The sequence below is a fragment of the Pleurodeles waltl genome, chromosome 9, assembly GCF_031143425.1.
Source record: "Pleurodeles waltl isolate 20211129_DDA chromosome 9, aPleWal1.hap1.20221129, whole genome shotgun sequence".
In the NCBI taxonomy this organism is placed as follows: Eukaryota; Metazoa; Chordata; class Amphibia; order Caudata; family Salamandridae; genus Pleurodeles; species Pleurodeles waltl.
This window is the reverse complement of record NC_090448.1, coordinates 49,074,339-49,100,345: the sequence shown is the minus strand read 5'-3', so window position 1 is coordinate 49,100,345 and position 26,007 is coordinate 49,074,339. Positions and strand designations below refer to the sequence as shown.

At 43.9% G+C, this 26,007-nt stretch overlaps 2 protein-coding genes across 2 annotated transcripts in view; one reads left to right on the top strand and one right to left on the bottom strand.

The window, feature by feature from the left end:
- TPRA1 (transmembrane protein adipocyte associated 1) overlaps window positions 1-7,341 on the bottom strand; it is an 86,689-nt gene extending 79,348 nt beyond the window's left edge. The window contains exon 1 of the mRNA XM_069206261.1: window positions 7,206-7,341. The gene's annotated coding sequence lies outside the window, so the exon portion shown is untranslated. The remainder of the gene's footprint in view (window positions 1-7,205) is intronic.
- A 709-nt stretch (window positions 7,342-8,050) lies between these two features.
- MCM2 (minichromosome maintenance complex component 2) overlaps window positions 8,051-26,007 on the top strand; it is a 30,975-nt gene continuing 13,018 nt past the window's right edge. The window contains exons 1-13 of the mRNA XM_069206260.1: window positions 8,051-8,212; window positions 10,183-10,367; window positions 10,953-11,122; window positions 12,577-12,843; window positions 13,031-13,250; window positions 13,396-13,603; window positions 15,453-15,587; window positions 16,132-16,323; window positions 16,815-16,908; window positions 17,819-18,069; window positions 18,223-18,349; window positions 23,916-24,028; window positions 24,881-25,123. Of these exons, the coding sequence (XP_069062361.1) occupies window positions 8,207-8,212; window positions 10,183-10,367; window positions 10,953-11,122; window positions 12,577-12,843; window positions 13,031-13,250; window positions 13,396-13,603; window positions 15,453-15,587; window positions 16,132-16,323; window positions 16,815-16,908; window positions 17,819-18,069; window positions 18,223-18,349; window positions 23,916-24,028; window positions 24,881-25,123 (2,211 nt within the window). The 5' untranslated portion in view covers window positions 8,051-8,206. The remainder of the gene's footprint in view (window positions 8,213-10,182; window positions 10,368-10,952; window positions 11,123-12,576; window positions 12,844-13,030; window positions 13,251-13,395; window positions 13,604-15,452; window positions 15,588-16,131; window positions 16,324-16,814; window positions 16,909-17,818; window positions 18,070-18,222; window positions 18,350-23,915; window positions 24,029-24,880; window positions 25,124-26,007) is intronic.

Here is a 26,007-nt window from a genome sequence, read left to right as displayed (position 1 = left end):
ACAGATTGTAGTCTGGATCATTCTGTGATGATATGCCCTTGGTATTCTGTTCTGGTCCACCTCTGATTAGGAAGTGCAGTCTGACAGCTCTGCTGGAGGACACGTGCCGTTTGAGAAGAATAAAGCACTGGGAGGCCCCACGATCAAATAATGGTTTTGTTATGGGAAATAAATAAAACAGGAAAGAACTTAATCTGAAATTGGGGTAGAAAAGAAACATTTTCAACACACACAAAAAATATATCAATTGAAAAACAAGCACTGGCAATGCCAATAGGTCTGAGTTATAACTGAAAGTACCTCTTCAGTCACAGATGTGTTTAAGCACTTAATAAGTCATCATACATGCACTGTGCCACCCATCCTTACACCCATACATCCAAATCATTCACCCACTGTTTAATTCTTGCTTTCACCCACTTAGCACATCTGCACAAAAAAGACACTCAAACAGCTACAAGCTTACAGAAGATAAAATAAATTAATTAGAAGAGTAGAAAAATAAAAAATGCTGCCATATAAGCCTGGCGGATATATGCTTGCAACACAGAAAATAAACATTAAACATAGCAAAAAAGCAGCCATTTTGTAATGGCATTGTATATGGTATATTTTTGTAAAGATCCAACACAGCTGCTAAGTTTAGAAACTAAGGGCCTGATTACAACTTTGGAGGAGATGTTAATCCGTCCCAAATGTGATGGATATACCACCAGCCGTATTACGAGTTCCATAGGATATAATAGACTCGTAATACGGCTGGTGGTATATCCGTCACATTTGGGACGGATTAACACCTTCCTACAAAGTTGTAATCAGGCCCTAAGTGTTGGTCATCTTTGAGTGGTAAAATGATGATACACTATGCACAAGATCATTCTGAAACATCGGCTCAATAAACATTGCACTGTGTAGCCTTTTTCAGATGTTAAAGTGCATAGCATATTACGAGCATACGGCCTGAATAATCCTTCAAAAAAAGGGAGCCATCTTGCAACAGTAAAACAAAGAAAGACTATTGACAATACAATTCAAAGACATCTGCTCTGTTTAAAAATAGTGGCAGAATAGAATGCAGCACACAGCAGATAGTGTGCGGCAAGTGAGAGACCTGGTAGGACAATCCCAGGATCTGCAGAGCACCCTAAAAAAATACAGTGAAGTGATAAAAAGAAAGGAGATGTGTAAAAGAGAAAATAGAAAGCTATAGGACTGGCCACTATCCCAGACAGATAAGTGCATCCATTTTCAGACAGATGTGCACATGAGAACAGGAAAAATGCTATTTTTCAATGGGCAACAGTGCCAATGGCAGAAAGCGGCTAATCCATTGTCCCACGCAGTATGGTGTAATGGGGAGAAGCAGAATCTGAATGACATGAACAGCCAGAAGAAGGAAGGCACAAAAACCCTCTCTATACGAAGAGTTTTTTAATGTGTTTTTATTACAAGAATCTGCCAGACACCTACGTCTGCCAGTCCCTCCTAAGAGTGTGTATCAAGGATGATCACAGTGCAAATCTTCTAGCCCCAAGATTTCACAAATGAAATAACCAACACTAAAATCCCTGTCTACCACAGTAATTCCATGTAACAAAATGCTTGTGTATAGGTATTAACTAACACAGAATATTTTCAATCCACCTTTATGGCCCGTTTGCTTTCACAAATGCTTTTCACACTAAAGTGATTATTGTTGGGACATACATGTCCTCTGCATGGTTAAAGATGTATACCCCTGCCCAGAGTGGCCAACTGCACTGTTGTCTGGGTCCCTAATGCTGATTTTTGTGCCACAGGTGAACACTGATCATGCATGTGCGCCATGACATAGGCCTGTCTCACGGATTGCGGTCTTGGACCGGGGGAGCAGGGAGGGGAAGGCCAAAGCACAGCCCTTGTAGTTGAGAAAGGCTACTGCCTTCACCAGCAGTTAAGCAGAACAAGCGTGGTAGTGGAAGCATACTGTGTAGTGATCAGTAGCAGGACCTTTTTACTCTGCGTCACTGGAATGAGGCCTACAGGCCTACGTACCTTTTCAAAAAGTTCTGCCAGTGTGTGCTTAAATCACCCATGGCCTACATCAAGTATCTGTGGAATGCTGTGTAGTACAGGATTAGTGACCATGGGCTCGTTTAATGTGTGCCTGGGAATGGTACAATAAAGTGATAGAGCAGTACTGTGTAGTGTATGTGTGGTTAGTGCATGTACTGAGTATTTGTATGCCGCTGGGAATACATTACATGAGAGATGTTGTGCTGTGCATGCGCAATTGAAGTATGTGCTAGGTGTATGTGTACTTGCATGAAATATAACACATCAAGGGTGGTAGTGTTGTGCAGCCCGAAAATGGTGAGTGTGTGCTGGCAGTGTGAGTTTGTAAATAGCACACCAAGGTACAATACAGAAAGGCTACAGAACTGAGCAGTGCGTGAAGACTGTATGTCTGTGCTGTATGGATATGTGTATGTAGTGTCACAATGCATGGAGGTAACAGCACTGGAGAGCAAGTGTGCTGCAAAAGTACACTGAACACAAGTGTGACTATGACAGTACATCACATGGAGGATCCTGGGTTCCATTTTGGGAAGCCCTGCCTACCTGGTGAAGACATGAGAAGAAGAGGAATCCCTCCAGACAAATTTGTGTATTGTTGCATTCCTGTGAGCTGGGTGGGTCACACAATGAATGAAGGGACTCTGGAAGGGACAATGAAGAAAGGTTACTCAAGGCTGCTCTTTGATTCAGTGACAGATCACATGGAAGGGGCCTGGACACATCTCAGGAAAGGAGATGGGGCTTATAAGGAAATCATAAAGAGTGGGGCTGGGAGTCTGGGATTAACGTTTTGATGCATGTATCGTTGTGGCTGACATCCAGGTGTGAAGTCTGGTCACTCCCTTGACCTGTGTTGTGGGTCAATCAGGTCCGGAGTCATGCTTACTGTGACAGACATCCTTTAGATAGGAAAGAGGAAAAGTAAAAAGTGTATACTTCAAAAGAAGCAAAACCACGACATAAAACGTCAAAGGTGTCTGAAAATGGACTGTAAGAAGGGGAGGTTGAGACCTCGAAATTTGTCATCTGCCAAGCAGCCAGGTGGGCTATGTGAGAAGACAAAGCTCAACAAGACATCTGCCTGCTACCAGGACTGGGGGGCAAAGGTTTGCTAGTCTCCCAGCTGGATGAGGCGATATCAACCAGGGGAAACCATGATCACCTGCCAGGGAGCCCGGAGCACCAGTGTCTGCCTGCTTGTCAGGACCAGTGTGCCCTGTGAGGAAGAGGAGAGTGTTAGAGAAAGCGAGGTCCAGTGGGGAGCCCTTCTGTGGGAGGTGCGAGGACTCTGCTGTGCACCAATCAGGTCCTACCCTGTGTGCAGGATTGTTTTTGGCAACCCCTGTATGCCAGGACAGGGCCGCTGTAGACTAAGCCCTGCAATGAGCGATGTGTGCGTACCGCCAAGCCTATACTGCCTTGTAGCAGTGACCCTGTATGCCAGAAGGGGTTACGATAGAGATAATTGTGTTACCAGTGTGCCAGGACTCGTGAACATCTTAGTGGAAACCCTGTGTGTCAGGAGGGGCGGTTGTGATGTGGGTGACTGCACCAGAGGAGTATATGCTGTGTCTGGAGGTACTGCGGCAACCCCACATGCCAGAAGGGGCTGCTGGTACTAATCTACAAAGTATTTCGGACATCACCAAGGACTAGAGTAATGCTGTGACCAGCGGGTCGATCCCCCTCACCCCCCACAAGATCTGCCCTAACAAACCACTGAGAACCAGGAGGACGCAGAGGAGAACTTTGTGCCTTCGCTGCATACGAGTTGGAAGCCAAAGGATTAAATTGTAGAGTCAAGTACAAAAGAGACATTTGTCCCATTTGCTCAGGATCCATAGTAGGTCAGGTCCAAGGACATCAGGAGTCAAAGGTCTTCACCACCAGTACAGCAGCGCCTTCGTGCCCCAAGGCCCTCTGAAAGGGGTTCTATAACCTTTTATATATATATTTTCACTATATATAAATAAGGTGTACTGTCTTGCTATAATTTTTCCCAATATATACAGATTAGTTATTTGGCATAACTTTTCTAAATGAACCAACCAAGCCTCTAAACTTTTTGTTGGCTTGACTCCATCACCAACTCCGGGATACTTTATCGATCATAACCTTTCTAATAAGACAGCCATCAAGCAAACAGTCAGAAAAACTACAATTACGTACACAATCACAATGGGCAAAACAATAATGTCACATTAAGGAAAGATAACCAACACTAAGACAGTTGCTTATTAAGGCTATTTGTGAGATTCTGTGTATCAAAATACCAGATTACAGCCTTCAGGCGGTGTAATACAATCCATCACTAAACATTTAGTCATTTTAATAAATGGATTTCACAATGAGTAAGTCAGGTCTACTATCACTGTTGTAACTTTCCATAATAAACAGATTAAACCTATGGCACCTATCATAATCAAGCCCATAAAATGTATCACTGGCTTGTTGTTAAAACCGTCTAAGGCCTCCCTCATTACATAAGCTGGTACCCAAATGGCACACTCATAAAAGTAAAAATATTTACAGAATTTCAAGTGGCAAAAAATACACTATACCTCTGAAATGGGCCTAACAAGGATTATTACTTTGCAATCCTTTAACTCCGAGTGTTTGTCAGAGGGGGTAACGAGCACCAAAAAACATTCCTACTTAAGTAATCTGTGGAATCTCTGTAACAAAATATCCGTCTACAGTCTGTAACACAGTGTAATGAAAATCCACATTAAAGTTCTAGTGGCATTAACAAATACTTTTCAGAATAAATTGATCATGATTACTGCCTTTATCCTAAATGTTCATATTAAACATAACAAACCTATGGCGTTGAACATACATTCCCCAAGAATCAATCAAGCTTGTCACTATAGCCAACTCAGCCTGCTGAATTCTGCAAAACCTTTCCCACAAGTCAGTCTCAGGCACAACATTACAAATATACACAAAATGTAAGTGGGCAGAACAGTATACAATCCTTCCTAAAATGGAACAACGAGGATTCTCAAAGTGAAAATCTTCTACCCGCAGGATTTGTCATAGGGTGTATCCAACAACAAGTCCCTAGCACATTATGGCAATACCAGACATTCCTTGTAAAAAAAAAATAAAAAAAAATAAAGGAAATGGTCTACAATAATTAGCACAGCATTAAAAATCCTCACTTAAGCTCTCACTTAAGGGACTACTCACTTCAACATGTACTTTTCACAATGAATAATTCAGCCACACTGCCTTTGTCATAACTTTTGACAATAAATAAATCACTCATAGCTTTGATCAATAGCTTCTTGCCAATGTCTCCTCTAATTTAATTTCTCCTTTTGCAACAACAGACCGTATGTGTTTACTTTACTTGGTCTTGTGCACAGCTGATTTCACTGTCTGCGATCTCTTCCCTTTCAGGCAATCTAGCTGCTGGCGCACATTTTCTATCAAATCGAACTACGTACTCAAGAATATCAACGTTTAGGAAGAGCCACAGCCCCTCTCTCAGAAGTGCTCCTTAAAAGCATTTTTTCTGTTGTTGATATAAGGTCATTGGAAAGCTGCACTATCAAGCCAGACCTAACACGTAATTTAATCCAGGGTAAAAGACAGATAGAATACTGGTCTAATAGACTCTAAAAAACAAGTACTGCCCATATAAATAAATGTAAAAATCGTGCTTATCTGCGGCCACGCCCCCCTCACACATCTATTTAAATCGGGTGTCAGGAGTACTGTTACGCTGAAGATACGTTTTCAAGATATTTCTAATATAAAAACGTTTCCATTTGTGTGCATTACTATGTTATGTAACGCTATGAGCATTTGTATAGCGAAGAGAAGGAGTCAAACGGCTAGAGCGCCGACCCTGAAACTGGGGAACCCGGTTAGAGTCCCTGCCACGGTTAAACATCCTGTAAATCTGGGCAAATCACTTAATCGCCGTTTGCTTAAAAAGTGTGTAATATAATCTGGTGCTCATGTAAAGAGCTCTAATGCCCTTGGGCCACGTTTGCACAAACAGAAAAAAACTGCAAAACAAAATGGTGCATTTTCAGCATGTATATGGGTTTCCTTACCGATCCGTGTTGCTTAGAAAATGTGATGTAGTATGTGTTCTGTGTAATGATGGATTTGTTCAGTGTATGGCTTAGTGATGGTTCCTTATGGCGTAGAAGGAAGCCATTTCTAGGGGCTTGTTGACCTGAATGGAATCTGTGTGGTTCTACCGGCTTCAAGTGTTGTCATGCCTTTTAGTGACGGTTTACATCGTTTACACTTGGCTCCAACCGATGCAACATTTCTTAAACTGGTGACTATCATTGATATGAACTGAACAAGTTGCTTGTAAGGGCACTGCCTGTGGGAGAGCAGAAGGCTGTGCTGAAAGAGAGGACCGGGGTGGAGCGGCAATGCTTCTTGTGAAGTGGGCACCATTGCAACTGCAGCGATGCCAGCCTTGGTGCAAACTGGGAGCACATGTTCCAAAGCTGGGCTCAACTCAGCTACTTCATTCATCCTGAAGCAATTGTTATGTTTATCAACTTTAACCAAAGTACCTGAAAAAAATGCTTTGTGATTGGAGAGTGATGTGGGCATATGATAAAGTTCCCTGGGATGCCACGGTATTTATCAGGAGTTCAGTCGTAGAGAGAGCTGAGTGATAAGTCGTGTGATTAATGTTTTGATTACAGGACAGGGGCAAATTCATGACATCCTCGTTAAGCTAATCACTAGTTTCAAAAACGTGAAATAGCCTCTCTTTTTTGGTCACATGATCCTGCCAAGCATGCTACTGCAATGTGACCGGACTAACCGGACACCGGTATCACCGTCTGCAAGGGGGTGGAAGGGCCCTGTCACTCCTGGGCTCCATGGGGGGCCTAGGTGGGGGCGTGTCGTGTAGTCTCTGCGGACAGAGAGCTCCCAGTCTCACTGTCTTCTAGTAATTGAGAAGTGCCACCTTCCAACCGTGGCAGAGAAGCATGCGACATGTGAGGACAGTAGTTTTTGCTCGAGGATAGAGTGACTGACCACCCCCTGGCATCCCATGTAACTGCCGCCTCAGAGAACGGTGCAGACCCCAGTTACAGGCAGTGTAAGGCGGCTGCCTCGTCCACACGTGCGATCCGACCCTCCTCCCCGCTGTGATAAGGTACCTGAGCCTCTCCGGGGCGCCCCTCTCACGGCCAGTCTTCGCCCTCCATACACAGCGGCGGGACCAGGAAAAACACCAACACCATCAGCCCGAGCTCGGCGGGTGCTCGATAGCTCGGCGATCAACGGCAGCAAAACACTCGGCAGCTCGGCGATCCACTCAACAGCCTTCCAAGACTTCGGTAGCTCTGCGCTCGCAAGAAGCAGCAATCGATAGCTCGACACTCGACTGAGTTGTTTTTAGCCCACCATTTGAGTCAATGGCTTGGTGGTTGGTTTTTAGCTGTGTAATCTTCTTGAATTTATAAATCATGACCAAACATAGGATTCATATTCTCGGACATAACAGGCAATGATATTCAAATTACATTTTGAATTAGAATGTCTAAAGAACTCCAATTAAAATGTTGCATTTTTAATTGAGAATTAAATTATAAAAGTATATGTTTGACAGAAGGCATGTCGATTATGTGATTTTGTATGAATAAAAACAGTTTTCTAGCTCAAAATGCTGAATTTGCTGACTCCTCTTCCCACATCGTTAGCCATTCAAAGATGGCAAACTAACAATACAACACGATCTACCAGGGACGGTCCAATCGATCGTTTTTCAATTGCGTTGTTGTTTGTAGCACCCACCTACTTTCACATTACGCATAAAATTTTATGTACTGCGCAAGTTCCGTCAAGGTAGGCGGAGCTGACGGCCATGTCCAAGTCAGCCGTAACGTCACAGTTTCAGAGAAGTAGCCCTAAGGATAGCACTGGAACTGTGACGTCTTGCCTGACCGTAACAAGGCTACTAACAGGACTCATCTGTAAAACGCATGCGCACAACGGTCTTCGCACCCTTCTTGCTTATGAATATGTAAAGTAGAATAGTTGATATGTATGAGCTTTCGCGGGCTTTGTGGTCACGTGGCCACTTTCGCGCGAAAACTTGCTTGTGCGGCAGCGGGATTGAGAGTGAGGAGACCGTTGTGAACTCCCAGGAGAAACCGTCATGGCTGTGAGTGAAGGGGTGCGCCTCCGGGGGGAGAGTGGCAGACCAGAACCGACAGGGGGGCGTGAGGGCTTTGGTAGAGGGGACCAAGAGCGTTGAATTGGGGTGCTTGGCTTAAATAAGGTTCTCGGATGGCGGTTTTTCACAGGCGACTTTCATAAGCTATAAAATGGCCTCTCTGCTTTAACTCTCTAAATAGGTTATTTGTATTTGTGTAACTTTAATCGCTATAACTTTTTAAATTTGTATATACTCATTTGTATAACTCTCCCCGCGAAGAAGCGTAGTAATTGCACGCATTGACACCCCCGTTACTCTCAATTTCTCATGTAACTTTTCTTCTATTGTAAAGTGCTCTGATGCCTCGGGGTAATGTCCGCGCTATGTAAAAAAACGCATAAATAAATGAGTGGTGTACCCCGGCGCTTCAATTTAGCTACCGGATGAATTCTGGAAGTAGTTGTTAAAGTTTAGTTCACTTTATTTACTTGAACAAATACTTGGAAATTTGAATTTGTGACAGAAAAGCCCATTGAGCAATCACTTGGCAACTTAAATTTATCTAAAAAAAGCACACCGTGTCTTTGGTGACACCTGGTTTTAGTGGGCCACATGTGGCTTGGACGTGGTGCCTGGCTTGGAAGCACAGCTGCTAAATTCCCAGGGCTACAAGGTGATGTGCTGCTCCAGATCGGGATTTTTCTTGGAATTCTAGGACTTGCAATCTTGTATAACCTAGTCCCTTCCATTACATAACATGTCCCAGAACGCAATTGGAAAAATGGACTGGAGCAGCACATCACGCAGCAGCCTGGGAGAGGGCTGCATATTTAGGAGGTGCATTGATAACTAAACAACTGACACGTGGTGCTTGATTATCAAGGGCTATTTTCATACTTGACATAGCGGCTTAGAGGAGAAGCTGCGAGGAATGCATAATTGACCAGGGTTGCAGGCAAGTGAGACACCTTTAAGACTGAGGGATGCTGTAAGTGGGAGGCCTGGCTGTTCAGTTTGTGGGATGGCTGAGGTGCTGCAAGATGGGAGTGGCCTGACCGAGTAGCTGCAAGAGGGGTCCATGGTGTAAGGAGTACATACATGGTTGGGAAAGGCTGTATGAATGTGTGAGTGCCCACAGGATGCATGGTTTACATATGGATGTAAGAGGGATGCACGGCTCGGATCAGGGTCAGAGGGGATGCATGGTTGAGGGCGGTGATGTTACCTAACGGTGAGAGATGCTGTAGGAGTGGAACAACGGGTCTTAGTGCCTTACTTTTTTTATCGCTGGTAATCTCTCATGTTAGTTACTCAGCGAGCCTTTAACGTAGCCCTTTTGTGAGCCCCAAAAGGCGTGTGGATGTGAGGGGAGACAGGGAGAAGACTTGTAAGCAGTGCTATGCATGGAGAACACATTGACTGCTGGGGTGACTGGCTGTAAATAGGGTTTGCAAGAGCAGCCAATGCCTGTAAATTGAGACGGTTTCAAGAGAGGTGCATGGCTGAAACTGACAGGCCTGTGACTGGCATCGTGTCGTGCGTGCCCGAGCTGACAGGACAGCAGGAGTCTGAGGGATGTCAAACGGCTTGGAAATAGTGGATGGAGCCCCAGGTGAGCTTATCTGGTAGCCGTGCTGAGTAAGTGTAGTCATCACTTACGCCAAAGCTGTGTGGTATCTCAGAAGGCCACCTTGATTGCATTTTTGTAAAAATCATTTTTGGATTTTGTTACTTATTCCCCTAGTATTACCTACAGGCTTTAATCCCAATTATGTAGTATTCTAGTGTGATGTTTTCACAGGCCTTGGTACTCGGCGTTCGACACACTGGAATAAAGCACTCCACGAAGCCCTGTACCCAACATCGCAAGGGCTGGTCACACTCTGGGCATTGGCTAGTGGCGATCATTTTGTTTGAACTATCCTTCGCTGTACAAGCTGCAGTGCTTACATTGTAGTACTTTTTTCTTTTTGCAGGATTCATCCGAGTCCTTCAACATGGCCACTAGCCCCAGCCGGGCCTCCCGGCGTGGGGATGCCCTCACTTCCAGCCCTGGCCGTGACCTTCCCCCTTTTGAAGACGAGTCTGAAGGTATCCTGGGAGATGTTCTCCCAGATGAAGAGGAAGATGGGGAGGAGCTGATTGGAGATGGCATGGAAAGGTAACAATAGAGAAAATGTTTTTTTAATGCGGGTTTACTATGGCACTAGTCATAGAGACTGTCGAACACATTCTCAATAACACATCCTTTTACATCTTGGCATCTGCTGCAGATTAGACCCTAAACTATTTCCATGTTTTTTCTCGCTTAGTTGTAATTAAAATGCGTAATATGGTACTGCCATGTGCTGCATGACATTGTTTCTTAACCTCAGACAATTATGTAATGCTTATAAGTGGGAGATACTTTTAATCCAGCATAAGCGATTTTTTGTGTCAATGTTCAGTTTAAACCAAGACTACCATTCCTTGCCCCCATAAATTGAATCCTCGCTAGTCTTTCGGGGTATCCATATTAGGTAAATTGACATGCATTGGGCCAGTGTTTGATACTCTTCATTCATTAGATAGTTGTAACTTAAAATCCCCTTGACCTTACCCCCAAACCTTCCACCATGTTCGACTTATTCCTGTAGAGAGTGAACTAGTCTTGTGATTGCAAAATATTACTGCTGGACTTTTGAGGGTTTTATTTCTTTACATTGGGTATAGTGCAACATAATGTATATGCTTGTGCTCTGTCCAGGGATTACCGTCCCATTCCAGAGCTTGATATTTACGAAGCTGAAGGGCTGGATGATGAAGATATGGAAGAACTGACAGCGAGCCAGCGAGAGGCTGCAGAGCAGGCCATGCGACACAGGGACCGGGATATGGGGCATGGATTGGGCCGCATGAGAAGAGGCCTTCTTTACGGTAGGTGCATGGATACTGACTTGACTAACATTCATTTATTTCAGGAGATAATTGATCACATAGTGCCATTGGTACCAAAGAGCTATCCAAGACCAGAAGTGGACCACTAAACCACAACAAACTAAATCAAATGGCAGGGTAGACACACATCCACACACTTGATGTTCCACACGAATCTATTAATGGTCTCGCCTTCCACTATCCAGTACATCAGCCTTTCTACCCAAAACAACTATTTTCTAAATAGTGTGAAACGCAACCAGATATGTCAGCACCCCACTCTTGACTCCACTCGAATGCTAGTACCGTAAAGGGCCCAGATTGCAAAAGCGCAGAGACCTTACAAATAATGGTAGCCTGCTATACAAATGTATTTAATACTACTTACATTACTTAATTCAATAACTTCAAATTTTCCTTGCACCACCTTTTCCCATATCTAGTTGTCTGCATGAATAGTTTGTTGGATGTCTTTGTGTCTAGTTGTGGGTAGTCGCATTCATGAACTGAGCTAGTTAAATCAGCTGGGTATATGTTTTAGCTTGGTTTGATGATCACGTGGCTGCATTATGGTGATTGGAAGTGGGTGGCAGAAAAAACTGGAAGGAAACGAGAGTAAGAGAAGGGCCCTTGTTTGATTCCTTTTCTTCAGAATGTCTGTCATTCAGCAGTGTGCTGTGGCAATTTGACATTGGTGAGAGGCAGTAATAGCAGTTGACTGACATTTAAATTATGATGTGTTAAGGGTATACACTGGGATTTCCTAACAGTACAACTGTACCCACTTCTACAGTGTTTGAATTCAGACCTTCCATGTTTAATCGTGATCCATATTGAACTGTGGTCTCATAGCAAGAAGGAGCAGTTGGCGGAAGAATCGGATGTTTACACTCATTGGTTAGATAAGTTCGGCTTGATCAAGAGCACCTAGCAAAAACGCTGCAGTGCAGGCCCCAGCACTCATCTTTCCTAGGGTGGCCTGGACTGCACTTACCTAGATTGAGTAGAAGACTATAGTGGTGCAGACTTGCTATTCTCCTAGGCCTTGTGACACAAGATTGCACGAGGTTCAGTTTTTTTTTCTCCTTTTCACACACATACTTGTCTGGAAGCAGATCACCACCTTAGTGGTTGAGCTGTCTCCTGATCTGCCTTCAGTGTCTTGTGGTCTGGAGGCTTCAAGATGAGCAGGCTGGATGACCTTGGGCCACGTGCATTGCATAAATCAGCCAAATTGTGACTGCAGGATCCGCTCCCACCTCGCCTGAGTTAATGGAATAGTTCTACACCTGAGAGCGCTATAGCAGTTACTTTGTTGCTTTTTAGGATAGAGAAAACAGAACAAGGCATAAGATATCATGTTCAGGCTCTGTTCTACCCCATGGAAGTTGCCCATTGGTTACATTAGACTTCTGTGGAACTCTTATATTTTATTCTTTCATTTTCCTGTGTAGACAGTGAAGACGAGGAAGAAGACAGACCAGCGAGGAAGAGGCGTATGGCTGAAAGGGCCGCAGAGGGAACTGCAGAAGAGGAGGATGAGGAGATGATTGAGAGCATCGAGAACCTGGAGGACATGAAGGGCCACTCGGTGCGGGAGTGGGTAGTTATGGCAGCAACAAGACTGGAAATTTACCATCGCTTCAAGAACTTCCTGAGGACCCATGTTGACGAGCATGGGCACAATGTGTTCAAGGAGAAGATCAACGACATGTGCAAAGGTAATCCTTGGATTGGTCTAAAACTCTTGACTCAGTAGCTGTGTTGTGAGTACTTCTCATGCTTGTAGTTCCATCGTTCATAATCTGGGTTGGTAAGGAATGTGACACCTGGGATCCAGCATTGTACTTTCTTTGTCAACATTCTTGCCATGATTAACTCTAAGTGTGTAGTCTTGGCTCTCCCTAGAAAATAAGGAAAGCCTGGTGGTGAACTACGAAGACTTGGCTGCCCGTGAGCACGTATTGGCTTACTTTCTGCCCGAAGCGCCCGCTGAGATGCTGAAAATCTTTGATGAAGCAGCCAAGGAAGTGGTCCTTGCCAAGTTCCCCAAGTACGACCGCATTGCGCGTGAGATTCATGTTCGCATATCTCACTTACCTCTCGTGGAGGAGCTGCGCTCATTGAGGTAAGTTAAGAAGTTATATAGGTTTTGGGTCATTTCCATATTGGCAGGTAATCTGCTGAATGGTTACCTTGTGCCATTATGTTTATAAACAGATGTTTGTCCAAGCCTGTTATCTTGCACTTACTGTTATGTCTGATGTCCACAGGCAGCTTCATCTGAATCAGCTTATCCGGACCAGTGGGGTCATCACCAGCTGCACAGGGGTCTTGCCTCAGCTCAGCATGGTGAAGTACAACTGTACCAAATGTAACTTCATTATGGGCCCCTTCTTCCAGTCTCAAAATCAGGAGGTGAAGCCAGGCTCCTGTCCGGAGTGTCAGTCACTTGGACCCTTTGAAATCAACATGGAGGAGGTAAGGCTGTTTCCAAAGTTTGCTTTCATTTTGCAGTGCTGGTTGGAATGCAGATGCAACCTCAGTGTTGGGATTAGTAGGGGGAACGCATCAATTACAACTACTACTTCCTCTTTTAGTATGCTTTCTTATAAAAAAAAACAATTATAGTGGCTTGTAGATGTTGCAGGAAAACCTCCACGGCAGGTAACAGCTGCACATTTTAATGAAACTTTACTTGACCTTTTGCATCCTAAAATGATGCATAAATTGGAAACCATGGTAAATAAAGGCTAATTTGCCAAATTTTACTACGACCTTCACATTACTCCGGTTTAATATCCCACCAGTTGCCTAAAATCATTGTTATCTTTAAATATGTTTGTATTTTGTGTAAAAAGGCCTGTTGCACAAATCTTTTAATAATCCCTCACATTGAGAAAAAAGATGCCATGAGTTGGATGCTTAAATTAATCTCAGCCGCAGGTACTTGAACTGCATTGCTGTGGATAGGTTTTTTTTGTGTGCTCATTATAGAACAGTCTGGATCAACCATATGTATCTCTGTCGTCCTCCAAGAGTTCAGCAAGAACTGGAATGTCATATAAGAGGGAGGAAAAGTAACCCCAGTTTGTGTGTGTGTTTTTTTTTTTTTTTTTTTTTTTTTTTCTCCCAGTTGGGTCTAGTGTAGGTATCCTGTGCCACAGTAAGCTATGGTCTTGTCTCGAAGCCATCCATCAGTAGTTGGGCCAGAACTACTTAAGCCATGTAAAATAACATTTACAGTACTCGGTAATCCTTCATCGTGTAATATTGAGGGATTGATTACACCAGCCTCTATGCTGTAGCATAGGCTGTCTTTCTAGATGCAAGCTTCTGAGCTAACTAGATAGGTCAGGTCAGTTGCCAGTCAAGTTTCATCATCTGAAATGATTTTGCCAGTTTTATACATTTTCACTTCGTTTCTAGTGACTCTGATCATTGATTTTTCATCTTGTTTTATTGCACAAGCTTGTAGTGAACGAGAAAAGCAGTTGCTAGGATTTTAACTCGTATCAAGAGTTTAAAATATGCTATTTTCACTTGTTTGCATGTTTGGTACTAGGCCTCCACGCCTCTACATTTTAAAGTTTTCCTTTAAGCTGCCGAATTCTGGAACCACCTTCTGACATTATCCAATGGATTAACAAAAAAACATTTGGGTTTCTGCCATTTTTTTCTAGCTCGTTTAATCTGCAGTTCCTCGTTGTTCTTTCTCTGCTCTCTCCTTGCCACTCACGATAAACATATACCTGGAAAGTACAAATATAAATGTCAATGTTTTCACCTACCCTGCAGAGACAGGTCCTTCTCTTAAATCAACATCTTTAGGCTTTTAGCTAGCTAACAAAGGATTCACCCCACCCACCAGCATAATCTCCCTATGCACCTGCCTTGGGATTACTTGTTTCACCCCTTCTTCCAATCCTGTTACTAGTTGTTTCAAAACTTTTTACATGTGGGCCTTAAACTCCAGATTACAAAGTAAAATAACAATCACATGATAGTAGTGAAATGCTAGATCTTAAAACCAAAGGTCCACGACAGAGAAAAACACGAAAGTAGCTCAATCGTGCTCTTTGAGGCTGTTTAACTATTAAGAACAAAGGGAGATTTTTACTTGTATAGATCCTTTGTTCTTGCCCATCCTAAGCAACTACATTTCAGTTGATTTCTTTGCGTATTACTTTAAAATAGTGTGAAGTTAGGTTATTGACAATTTAAGCAGACTTCATGGACCTTGTTCTATTTATTTGCCTTCACATTCTGTTTCTGGGCACTCAGTGTTTGCTGTTTTATTAACTTCTGAAAATTCGATTGCCTCTTTTAGACTGTGTACCAGAACTATCAACGCATTACCATCCAGGAGAGCCCTGGTAAGGTGGCAGCCGGAAGACTGCCCCGCTCCAAGGATGCCATTCTGCTTTCTGATTTGGTGGACAGCTGCAAGCCAGGAGATGAAATAGTAAGTGAACTGCCAGCCGGTGGAGACTTGTTCTAAGAGCATATTCCATTTTCGCTCACAACCCAATCAGCTTAATGTTGCTTGCTCTTTAGATAGATGTGTGCACGGGATCTGGCTAGACAGTATGCATGTATATAGGATCCTCTGAATTATCAGCTTTAACTGTCATAGAATTGTCCCTGATGCTGTCTTTCATTGGATAGTGACTGGACTCGAGGCATGGCTGTTCGACTGATGAGACAGTCAGCGACAGCAGCGCCTGGACGCGCTCTCCGTTTGATACTGCGCTATATAAATACGTTGATTGACTTTTCCAAAAGCCTATTACCACGCGCGTTACAAATATTGGAAATGGAGTGTTTGTAAAAGATTAGGTTGGTGGTATCCCACAGAATGTGGCAGTAGTCTTGCATGTGAATGTGCATAGCTTCTGACCAGGCACTGAAAATGCATGCCCTTAGATACTCTTATCCTGAGCATGTCTATCAACTCTCCGCGGCCACTACAAGCGCGTACATCATGTCTCCTTTTTCTCTTATTAAAGGAACTGACGGGAATCTACCACAATAATTATGATGGCTCCCTTAATACTGCTAACGGTTTCCCAGTGTTTGCCACTGTTATCATGGCAAACCACATCACGAAGAGAGATGACAAACTGGCCGTAGGGGAGCTGACTGATGAGGATGTGAAGAACATTGTGTCGCTCTCCAAAGACGAGAGGATCGGTGAAAGAGTGAGTACGCTTGAAATTACTCAATGGATTGGGTCGACAAAATCTTTACAGTTGCTGATGACCACAAAAAATGGCCTAACTTGTCTTAATATGCACAAGTATCAGTTTAGGTCCTTACCATGTGATCCATCTCCAGACTGGTGTGATCCAAAATCCAGGTTCTAGTGTGGTGCTATATTTTTAAGGAAGTTTGTGTAATAGGAGCGTAATCATCAATGTTAATGTCCTAGTCAAGTGCACAATAACATACTGCCCAGATTGAAGACCTTGGATAGACCATATTATTTACTTTTTTCTTGAAGTCAAAAATGGCGGTAGAACTATAAATCAAAAATATGCAAAATTATTCGTACTTCGAAGCGGACCCTTATTGTATTGTGATTGAAAATATTTGACAGTTTACCTTTCAAGGTGGTACCTTGTTTATATACCATCTCCTAAATTGCATGGAAGTTCTCAGGTGTGCTGATAGTGTCTGTCTTGCCTTACAGATTTTTGCCAGCATTGCTCCGTCTATTTATGGCCATGAAGACATCAAGCGAGGTCTCTCATTGGCCTTGTTTGGAGGAGAGGCTAAAAATCCAGGTAATTCCGGCTGTTAATTTTTTGTTAATTTCACATTCCCATCTCCTATATCGCATTTGAGTCTACTGCACACTGGGTGAAAATGAATGTCCTGGTGGGGACACCCTCAAAAATAAGTATGATTTAAAGTTCTGAGCAAGAATCATGAAGTGCTTGGAGCAATATTGGTTGCCTAGGTAGATCAGCTGTATAGTTGGTGAGTGAGAGAGAGATGCATGCGAGTAAAGGCAGCTAACTGTTTTTTTTGTTGTTGTTGTGTGCAAGCAGTGAATCAACAGGGATTTAGACAAGCTGTCAGACATTAAAAAACCAGATATGTTCTGCTCATTGGGACCCATTAGAAGGGATTTGTTCAGGTTTTCCACATTCTATGAATGGAAATATTTTCTACCTCTTTATGCTGAATTGTAGTCTTGTCGACTGTTTGCTCGTTTAAACCAATGGTCAGATAAATTAAAGGACTGAACTTACATTTTTGTCACTGTCCTCTAGACAGGTGGTTCTTAACCTGTGGTCCGAAGCCTACTCTCTGGTCCGCGACTTTTACAAATTGAATTTGTATTAAAATTAATACATTTAAATGAATACAGTATATAGAAATAGGCGTAACATTGAAAATGCAAAAACTTTCTATATTTCATTGTGAATTGAGCAAAATATTTCAATATTTGAGCATGTGTTCGCTGTATACTCGTTTTTGTATTTTTGGGCATTGTTCTGAAGTTCATATCGTAGAAATTTCTTTGAGTCGGGGGTCCTCAGCTTCCAATAATGACTCAGTGGGGGGTCTCAGGATTTCAGTAATGATTAGGTGGGGATCCGCAAAGGGTAAAGAACCACTGCTGTAGACAACAAACTGTTTCAGCCTTCAGTGTGGCTCTCACACTAACAGTTTCCCTGCTCTCTACAGGTGGCAAGCACAAGGTCCGTGGTGACCTCAATGTTCTCCTCTGTGGAGATCCTGGCACAGCCAAGTCCCAGTTCTTGAAATACGTGGAGAAAGTATCTAGTCGCGCGGTCTTCACTACTGGCCAGGGCGCCTCCGCCGTCGGTCTGACTGCCTATGTCCAGAGACACCCAGTCAGTAAGGAGTGGACTCTGGAGGCAGGAGCTTTGGTGCTGGCGGACAGAGGTGTTTGCTTAATTGACGAGTTTGACAAGGTAAGCCTCGTTATTTGTTAAACACATTGTTGTCACGTATTTCATCATGAATACCGCATAAGGTTGAAGCTGACTTAAAATCCTGTCTATGCTTGCTTTCCTTGCCTTCTGCCTTGCTTGTCGTCATCTTTTTCCACTTGCTGTGTCTTGCAGATGAACGACCAGGACAGGACCAGCATCCATGAAGCCATGGAACAGCAAAGCATCTCCATCTCTAAAGCTGGCATAGTCACATCGTTGCAGGCGCGCTGTACCATCATAGCTGCTTCCAACCCCATCGGTAAGATACGCAAGTAATGAGCGTGATTGTGTATACATTGCTCTTGGCATAAAGCATATTTGAAAATGGTTTTCTGCAATTAGCTCTTCGCTCTTTAACCTTAACTGAAGATTTTTTTTTATTTTTTTTTACATAAGTGATTAAAGCTGAGTGACAGAATTGATTTATCATATTTGCATAATGCACACCACATTTTTCTAGTGGGGATGCTGCTAATGGGAAGAGGTCTCCATCTTAAATATTAACACTTGGCCAGAATACGAAATTTCCTAGCTATCGTGAAGGAAAGTTTCAATTCTATTAAGGACACGGAGGCGAGGATTATGCAGATCTTTCTTCACTTTTTATTAAACAGCAAGTTCAAAGTCAAACAGAACAAAAAACTACAAGTTCCATGAGCCCGCCGCCATGGTAACGAGTATCCAATGAGGTGCACTCCTTCATGTTGGTATAAATATCCCGAAATGCGTCACACTTCCTCGACTTCACTGCGGAAGGAATCCTGGTAGAGTCAATTGGTTGTAGTTTCGAAACCTACAAAAGAGGTATAATTAGATGCTAATCCAATAGAACACAGAAACATACCGAAGGCAATAAAGTCATGAACCTTAACATACATTTAAATATAAAATGTAAATACATCTGAATCAAGTGCTGCCTAATGTAAATTAGAATATGAGCAGAATAACAATAAATAAAGGTATAAACGCAAGTATACTACCTTGCTACGCAGATAGATGTAATCGGGAGGGAACATACCAGCGTAATGTATGTGGGTGGGATAATCCTCGCCTCCGTGTCCTTAATAGAATTGAAACTTTCCTTCACGATAGCTAGGAAATTTTGTATTCTATCACAGGACCGGAGGCGAGGATTATGCAAGTTCAAAGCTTACTCACCACTAGTGCGGCTGCTTCATGAATTGGTTTAAAGTAAAACTTCTTAAAAGTAGAATCTGAAGACCAATCAGCAGCATGCATGATGTCCTCTAATCCGCCCCCCACTTGTATGGCTTTAGAAGCCATATCTCCCCGAGTAGAATGGGCGCCAAAAACTTGAATATCTATTCCTGCCTCAGAGAGAATCCATTGAATCCATCTGGCAATGGAAGGAGAAGAAACCGCCTTGAACGGTCTCTTTATAGAAATCAACAATTGATTCTCACCTGGAGGTCTACAAGAACTGGTCACTTCCTCATAGACTTTGAGACATCTAAACACAGATAGTTTCGGGGAATCAGGAAAAGCGGGATAGGATACCGACCTGGTATTAGTCTTTGTCCTCCTTGCAATAGTAAACGTGACTCCTTCTGGAGTAAAGACTCGAGCGGAAACATCCAGTGCTCTGATATCTGACACTCGCTTACAGGAAATGCGGCAGAGAAGCATGGCTAATTTGGCCGACAATTCTTTCGTCGACCAATACTGGTTGTCCCGCCAAGAGGATAAAAGATTAAGAACTAAGTCCACATCCCAGAGCTCCGAATATCTGGGTTGTGGAGGTCTGGAGAGTCTAATACCCTTAAGAAGTTTACATATCCAGGGATGCTCCCCGATCGGGAGATTGTTCAGGGGAGGGTGGCCCGCGGAGATGGCCGAACGAAAAGAATTGATCGTGCGATACGCCTAGCCGGATTTTGCTAATTCTGCAAGGAAATTGATGATGTCGGTAATACTGGCCCCCATGGGATCGCAGTGTTTGCCCACACACCAACGAGACCATCTATTCCATGCTGATCTATATCGTTTGCATGTACCAGGGGCCCAGGCCTGTGCGATGAAGTCATTAGCTTCCTGCGAAAGTCGGTTGTCTTGCCAACGATGCCGGAAATCTTCCAAGCTATGAGGGAAAGATGACCTAGAAGGACTAGAGGGTGACAGAAACCCGACGGATCCAGGAGTATTGAGGGAAAATCCGGGAGGCGAAGAGGACATTCGCACGAGAGTTCCAGCAGAGTCAGGAACCACGCCTGTGACCTCCACCAGGGGGTTATTAGAATCACCGTCGCCTCTTGGCGGCGAACTTGAGCAGCAACCCACGGGATAAGAAGAAACTGGGGAAAAGCATAACCCTGAAGGGTCCCCCAATGTTGGAGAAACGCATCTACTGCCGCCGCTCCCGGATCCGGACGCCAGCTGAAGTATAGGGGAAGCTGAGCATTCCAACGAGACGCAAAGAGATCCACTGAGCAGGGACCCCAACGATCCATGATCGCCTGAAAAACCGAGTGATGTAGTCGCCAATCGCTGGGATCCTGGAGAAACCGAGAATTCCAGTCTGCCCAGATATTCTGGGAACCCGGAAGATACTCTGCTGTGACTGAGATTTGGTGTTGAAGGCAAAAATGCCAAAAATCTTTCGCTAGTTCCGCTAGGGCTCTTGATCTTGTCCCCCCTAGACGATTTATGTATTGTACTGCCGATACATTGTCCATCCGTAGAACTACACATGAGACTTTGTCTCTCGTGAGAGATTTGATCGCAAATGATCCCGCCAGGAGCTCCAGGCAGTTGATATGCATGGTTAGTTCCTGCGGGGTACAGCGACCCCCGAACGAGATGTCCCCGCAACGAGCCCCCCATCCCTGGCGACTGGCGTCTGACTCGATCACCAGATCCGGGGCTGCTCCAAAAATGGCCCTGCCATTCCATGCCTCCATGTGGTCCAGCCACCAAAACAACTCCGTCCTTGCCTCCTGAGACAGGGAGATCAGCTCGGAGTACGTCACCCCTCGGCGAAGGTGAAACGCTTTCAAGCGTTGCAGGGCTTTGTAGTGTAGGGGACCAGGAAAAATGGCCTGAATCGAAGAGGAAAGCAGGCCGACCACTCTGGCTAACTGACGTAGTGAAATCTGGTCTCGTCGAAGGACTTTTCTCAGTTCCTTCTTTATCTTGGAAATCTTCGTCGTCGGGAGACTGAGAGACGCCGATCGGGAATCCACTAGAAACCCTAGGAAGATTAAAGATTGTGCTTTTATCCAAAGCTGAAAAAGTAGCCACAAATTTTCCTAACTCTTTCACAAAAGGGACGCCAAATAAATTGCCTTGGGCAACAGCCCCTGCCTCTGAGTTAGACAGTTCCCCTAACTTGGGGTCGATTTTGATCAATAAAGACCTGCGTCTTTCTGCAGAGATGGCACAGTTCGCGTTGCCCCGGAGACAAACAGCTCTCTGAGCCCATCCTGCTATGATGTCTGTCTGAAGGAGAGTGTTTTCTTGCTTGGCACGCTCCGCTAATTGAATAATCTGTGTGAGGGGACCTAACACATCAAGAAGTTTATCTTGGCATGCCCTCCAGGAGCGATCAATCCCTTTTTTTGGGATCCTTGGTATACTTGGCAAAAAACGTACACATTTTAGGGTCAATGTCAGGTGTAAAAGCGACCTTATCCGATAAAGACGGGCGTGGGCACTCCGCCCGTAGACGAGCTCGCACCTCTTTGTCCAGAGGTTGCCTAATTTTGCTGGCGACATATTCAGCTACCTTGTGGTCTGGACGTCACTCCGAGGAACGCGGATGGTAGATACCCTCCGGTTCAAACATATCGGAGTCAGAATCGCCGTGATCCGAAGGATCTGGTAGGGTAGCACCAGGACGCCAAGGGCGACCTGAGTCGTCATCCAAAGATGATGAGTCCTCATCTGAACCTCCCATGAAGCCTTTAGGGGATCCCAAATCAGGGTTCCATAGGTGGTGAAGCATGTCACCCATTACCCCGGGCAAACGGCCCTCCCGGGAGGGTAAGCGCTTATGCGCGCGCGCACTCTTGGGGTTGGATAAAAACTCACCATCCTCCAGGTGCCCCGCGTCGCGCTTGCGCGTTTTCCTGGGAGCCGAAAGGGTAGAGGAATCACCCTCCGCTCCCGTCACACCAAACATGCCCGTACCCCTGGACACCTGTTCAGTAAGTTTAGCTACAGTATCCCTAAGAGGGGCTAAAGCGTGAGAAATAGCCTGTGAAAATAAAGCGTCCACCCCAGGGGGAAGGGTACGGTGAGAGGGACCCTCACCTGGGGACATGTTGGTAAAAGGTTCATTCACTTGAGAGGATTGCATAATGAGGACTGGACAGAGTATACACCCAACAAAAATATATATAATATATAGGGTAAATCCCTACCCTCTCTGTCACTCAAGTAAAGTCAAGAAATAATGCCTTCCCAATGGGGTAATCCTTACCCAAACGGGTGTCACAGGTAGGGAAAAAACTGCACCAGAGGCACGAAAACGTGCTACTGAGGTAAAAACCCTCAATTCTTAAAGAAAATAACAAACGCGAGGTGCGAGCGCCGAGAGCTGAGAGTAACACGCTCTCTGACGCTGAAAAACGCAGCGCGCGCGCCCTCTGGTGGGTCCGACGCGTATTTAAACACGCCGAGGGCGAAACAGAAAATGAAACGCTCGAGCGGAAACGTCTGTTCCGGACCGCTCGTAGCAACGAACGTTGCTATAACAATTAAATACACGGAAAACACAATTGAAGCAGTAACGCGAGCCAACAAACAAACTTCTAACCGGAGGCAGAAAAAGGCACTTATCTGACTCGCAGCAGTGAAGAAAGAGGAAGTGTGACGCATTTCGGGATATTTATACCAACATGAAGGAGTGCACCTCATTGGATACTCGTTACCATGGCGGCGGGCTCATGGAACTTGTAGTTTTTTGTTCTGTTTGACTTTGAACTTGCTGTTTAATAAAAAGTGAAGAAAGATCTGCATAATCCTCGCCTCCGGTCCTGTGATAGAATTCCTCTCTTTCAGGGCTCGCGCACACACAGCTTTTAGCTGTCGGTTGTTGAAAGACTCTGCTGATTATACGGAAAACTGGCTTTGAGCCAGTAGGTTGCTTACCATTAGCCGGCTTTCTTGTCTCGCGCTTTTATTTGCTTCCTTTTCAATGGCTTAGCTTCAGTTTTTTTTTTTTTTTTCTGTGCTTGAGCTTTGCTGCTTTTACATTCCTTTTGACTGGATGACTCGTATCCCCCTCCTGCTTATTTTCTGAGTGCATGTGTTTTCTAGCTCTCTCCTTTGTGTGTGGTGCTCCCCTACCACCCGGGCTTTGTGTTGCTCCCGCCCTCCTTCCTTTAGCCCACCTCGTCAGTAGCTCCCTGAGGCCTACTTGTTTATTTTTTTAATGTATTTTTTTTTTATCTCCCCTGCCAAAGCCCTCTTATGTTATTTCACTATCCCTCAGTGGCAGTCTTTAAAAAAGTGTTTTCACTTTTTTTTTTTTTTTTTTAAATGGCCTGGTGGCTGCAAAGTTGCTCTTTCCTTTGTTTAAATGTGCTTTGCGCACTTTTACATTAGTGTTCCTTTTTTTAACCTCTTCAGGATGTGTACAATCTTGGAGCAGTAAATGGCACTGGAACAGCCAAAATGTTGAAAAAGCAGTGGGTTGACCAATGTTGTTTTAAAATTAGATCCCAGGTACCCAAGTCTGTCCTCCAACTTACTTCCTAAAAAAGGGTGGTGTGCCAGTTGCCTCTTGAGGCATAATCATAAGTACTGGAGCAAGCACCCTAAATAAAAACAGGATGGATTTTTCAAAGTTTATTTTTCCTTCCTAGGTGGACGCTATGACCCATCCCTTACCTTCTCGGAAAATGTTGACCTAACAGAGCCCATTGTCTCCCGATTCGACATTCTGTGCGTGGTGAGAGACACCGTGGACCCTGTGCAGGTACGAGATGGCCGGAAGTACATCACAAGTTTGTGTGACTAGTGACAGAAACGCTTAACCTCCCTGGATGCTAGAGTTGGTTTGAGTCACTTTTACATTTGTGAGCACCGTTCTTAAGACTGTTTTAAGTAATATAAACATTTGTAACATATAGGGGAAGTATAGAAAAACTGACGATTCCTATTATGGAGGGGTTGGTCTTCTTGAAAGGTTGGTCATGAGGCTTTAAATATTCAAAAAGACAAGATTGCTGTATCACAAACACTTAAAGTAAGTTTAGCTTTGATGGGGCATGGTTTTCTGTGTCCCTTGGCCTGTCATGTATTGTCAAAGACTAATTTGCTGTTTGCGGTGGAGTTTATCTCAATCAAGGCTATTCACGCACAATTTGAGTGTAAAATGAGATTGCACTGGATTCGTATTGCAGTTCGCACATAAATGGTTGATTGTACCACACTTTGCAGCCATTTGAGAAATGCACTGATTCCAACGTGTTCCTTATAGTTCTGGCTGTATATATCCTTTCTATATGCACACTGATTATATCACTTTGTTTGATACCATGGTTTTACGTTTATTTCAAACTAGCATATGTAGGAAAAGTGAGTCATCGAAGAATATTCTGGTTCTGCTTTTATATTGTTGAAGAGAAATTAATGTATTGTAAAATGAGAAATCAATATATTGTAAAATGATAAATATATATATATATATATTGTTAAATGAAGCTCCACCTATTTAGGAATGTTAAGTATATATCCATTTGCTAGTGCCGCTGCTCACAGCTTGATTTTGCAGGTTGTTCTTGACTGAAGTGTAGTCTGTTTAAAGCGTTCATATCTGTGCCCTCAGGATGAGATGCTGGCGAGGTTTGTGGTCGGCAGCCACATCAAGCACCATCCCAGCAGCAAGGAGGCTGTGAATGCTGGCGCGGAGGAGATCGTCCTGCCGAACACCTACGGCGTGGAGCCGATTCCACAGGAGGTGCTGAAGAAGTACATTATCTACGCAAAGGAGAAGGTGCACCCCAAGCTCAACCAGATGGACCAGGACAAAGTGGCCCGGATGTACAGTGACCTCAGGAAGGAGTCCATGGTGAGCTGGTCTTCAGGCGTGTGTTGGTGTGGTGGACCACTTTTGTGTGTTCTGGTCCATGTTCATCTCAAAAGAAGAAACTTTATCTTGTCAGCAGGGTGCCTTTTAGAGGATGAAACCTTATATTCAATATTAAGTATCAGGCGGGGATGCTTGTGCGTATTGTGATAATTTAATTAGGGAGAGTGTATTCCCCCTTCCTAGACATTAAAGCATTAAAGGACTATCTTAGCTTCCCAGAACTAGGGCCCAAAATACCCTTCGGGTTTTTGTTTTAGCGGGGGGGGGGGGGGGGGGGAGGGGGCTAAAGCATTTTACTTCCAGATTGTGAAAAAGTTTGGGAGTAATAAATGGGGTTTCAAATAAAAATGAGAGATTTTTGCAATGTAAGATTTGTCACACTGAGAAGCTAAAGGATTAGGTAAGAAAAAAAGCTTTAAAACGTTGTGAATGTTACATTGTAAAAACTGCAAGCTTCCTCAGTTTGCCTTCATGTGTTAGGGTCACTTTTGGAACCTTTACAGACTTTAGGGCTAGCTATAATAATAAACGGGTGTGGGTCTGTGGCTCTGTAGGATGACGGACGGTGACCCTAACAAGTAGATTTCAAACTATTTTTACTGCTTATATTGTACATGGAGGGGAAAAAAATCCATTCTAGTATGAATGATCTAAACTTTTAGCAAAAATCTACGATAAATAGTGCAAAACCACTTTGCTCCCTTTTAAGCAAATTGTTTTATGAACTAGAATTTTTTAATAATCTCAAACACCTAAAATGATTTCCAAGCAAAATAGTGATCTAGTATTCGTTTCACGGTCCAGCTTTGCTGCGGTGTAGGAACCCTTCTGTAATAATTTCTATTGTTGCACACTTTGTGGCT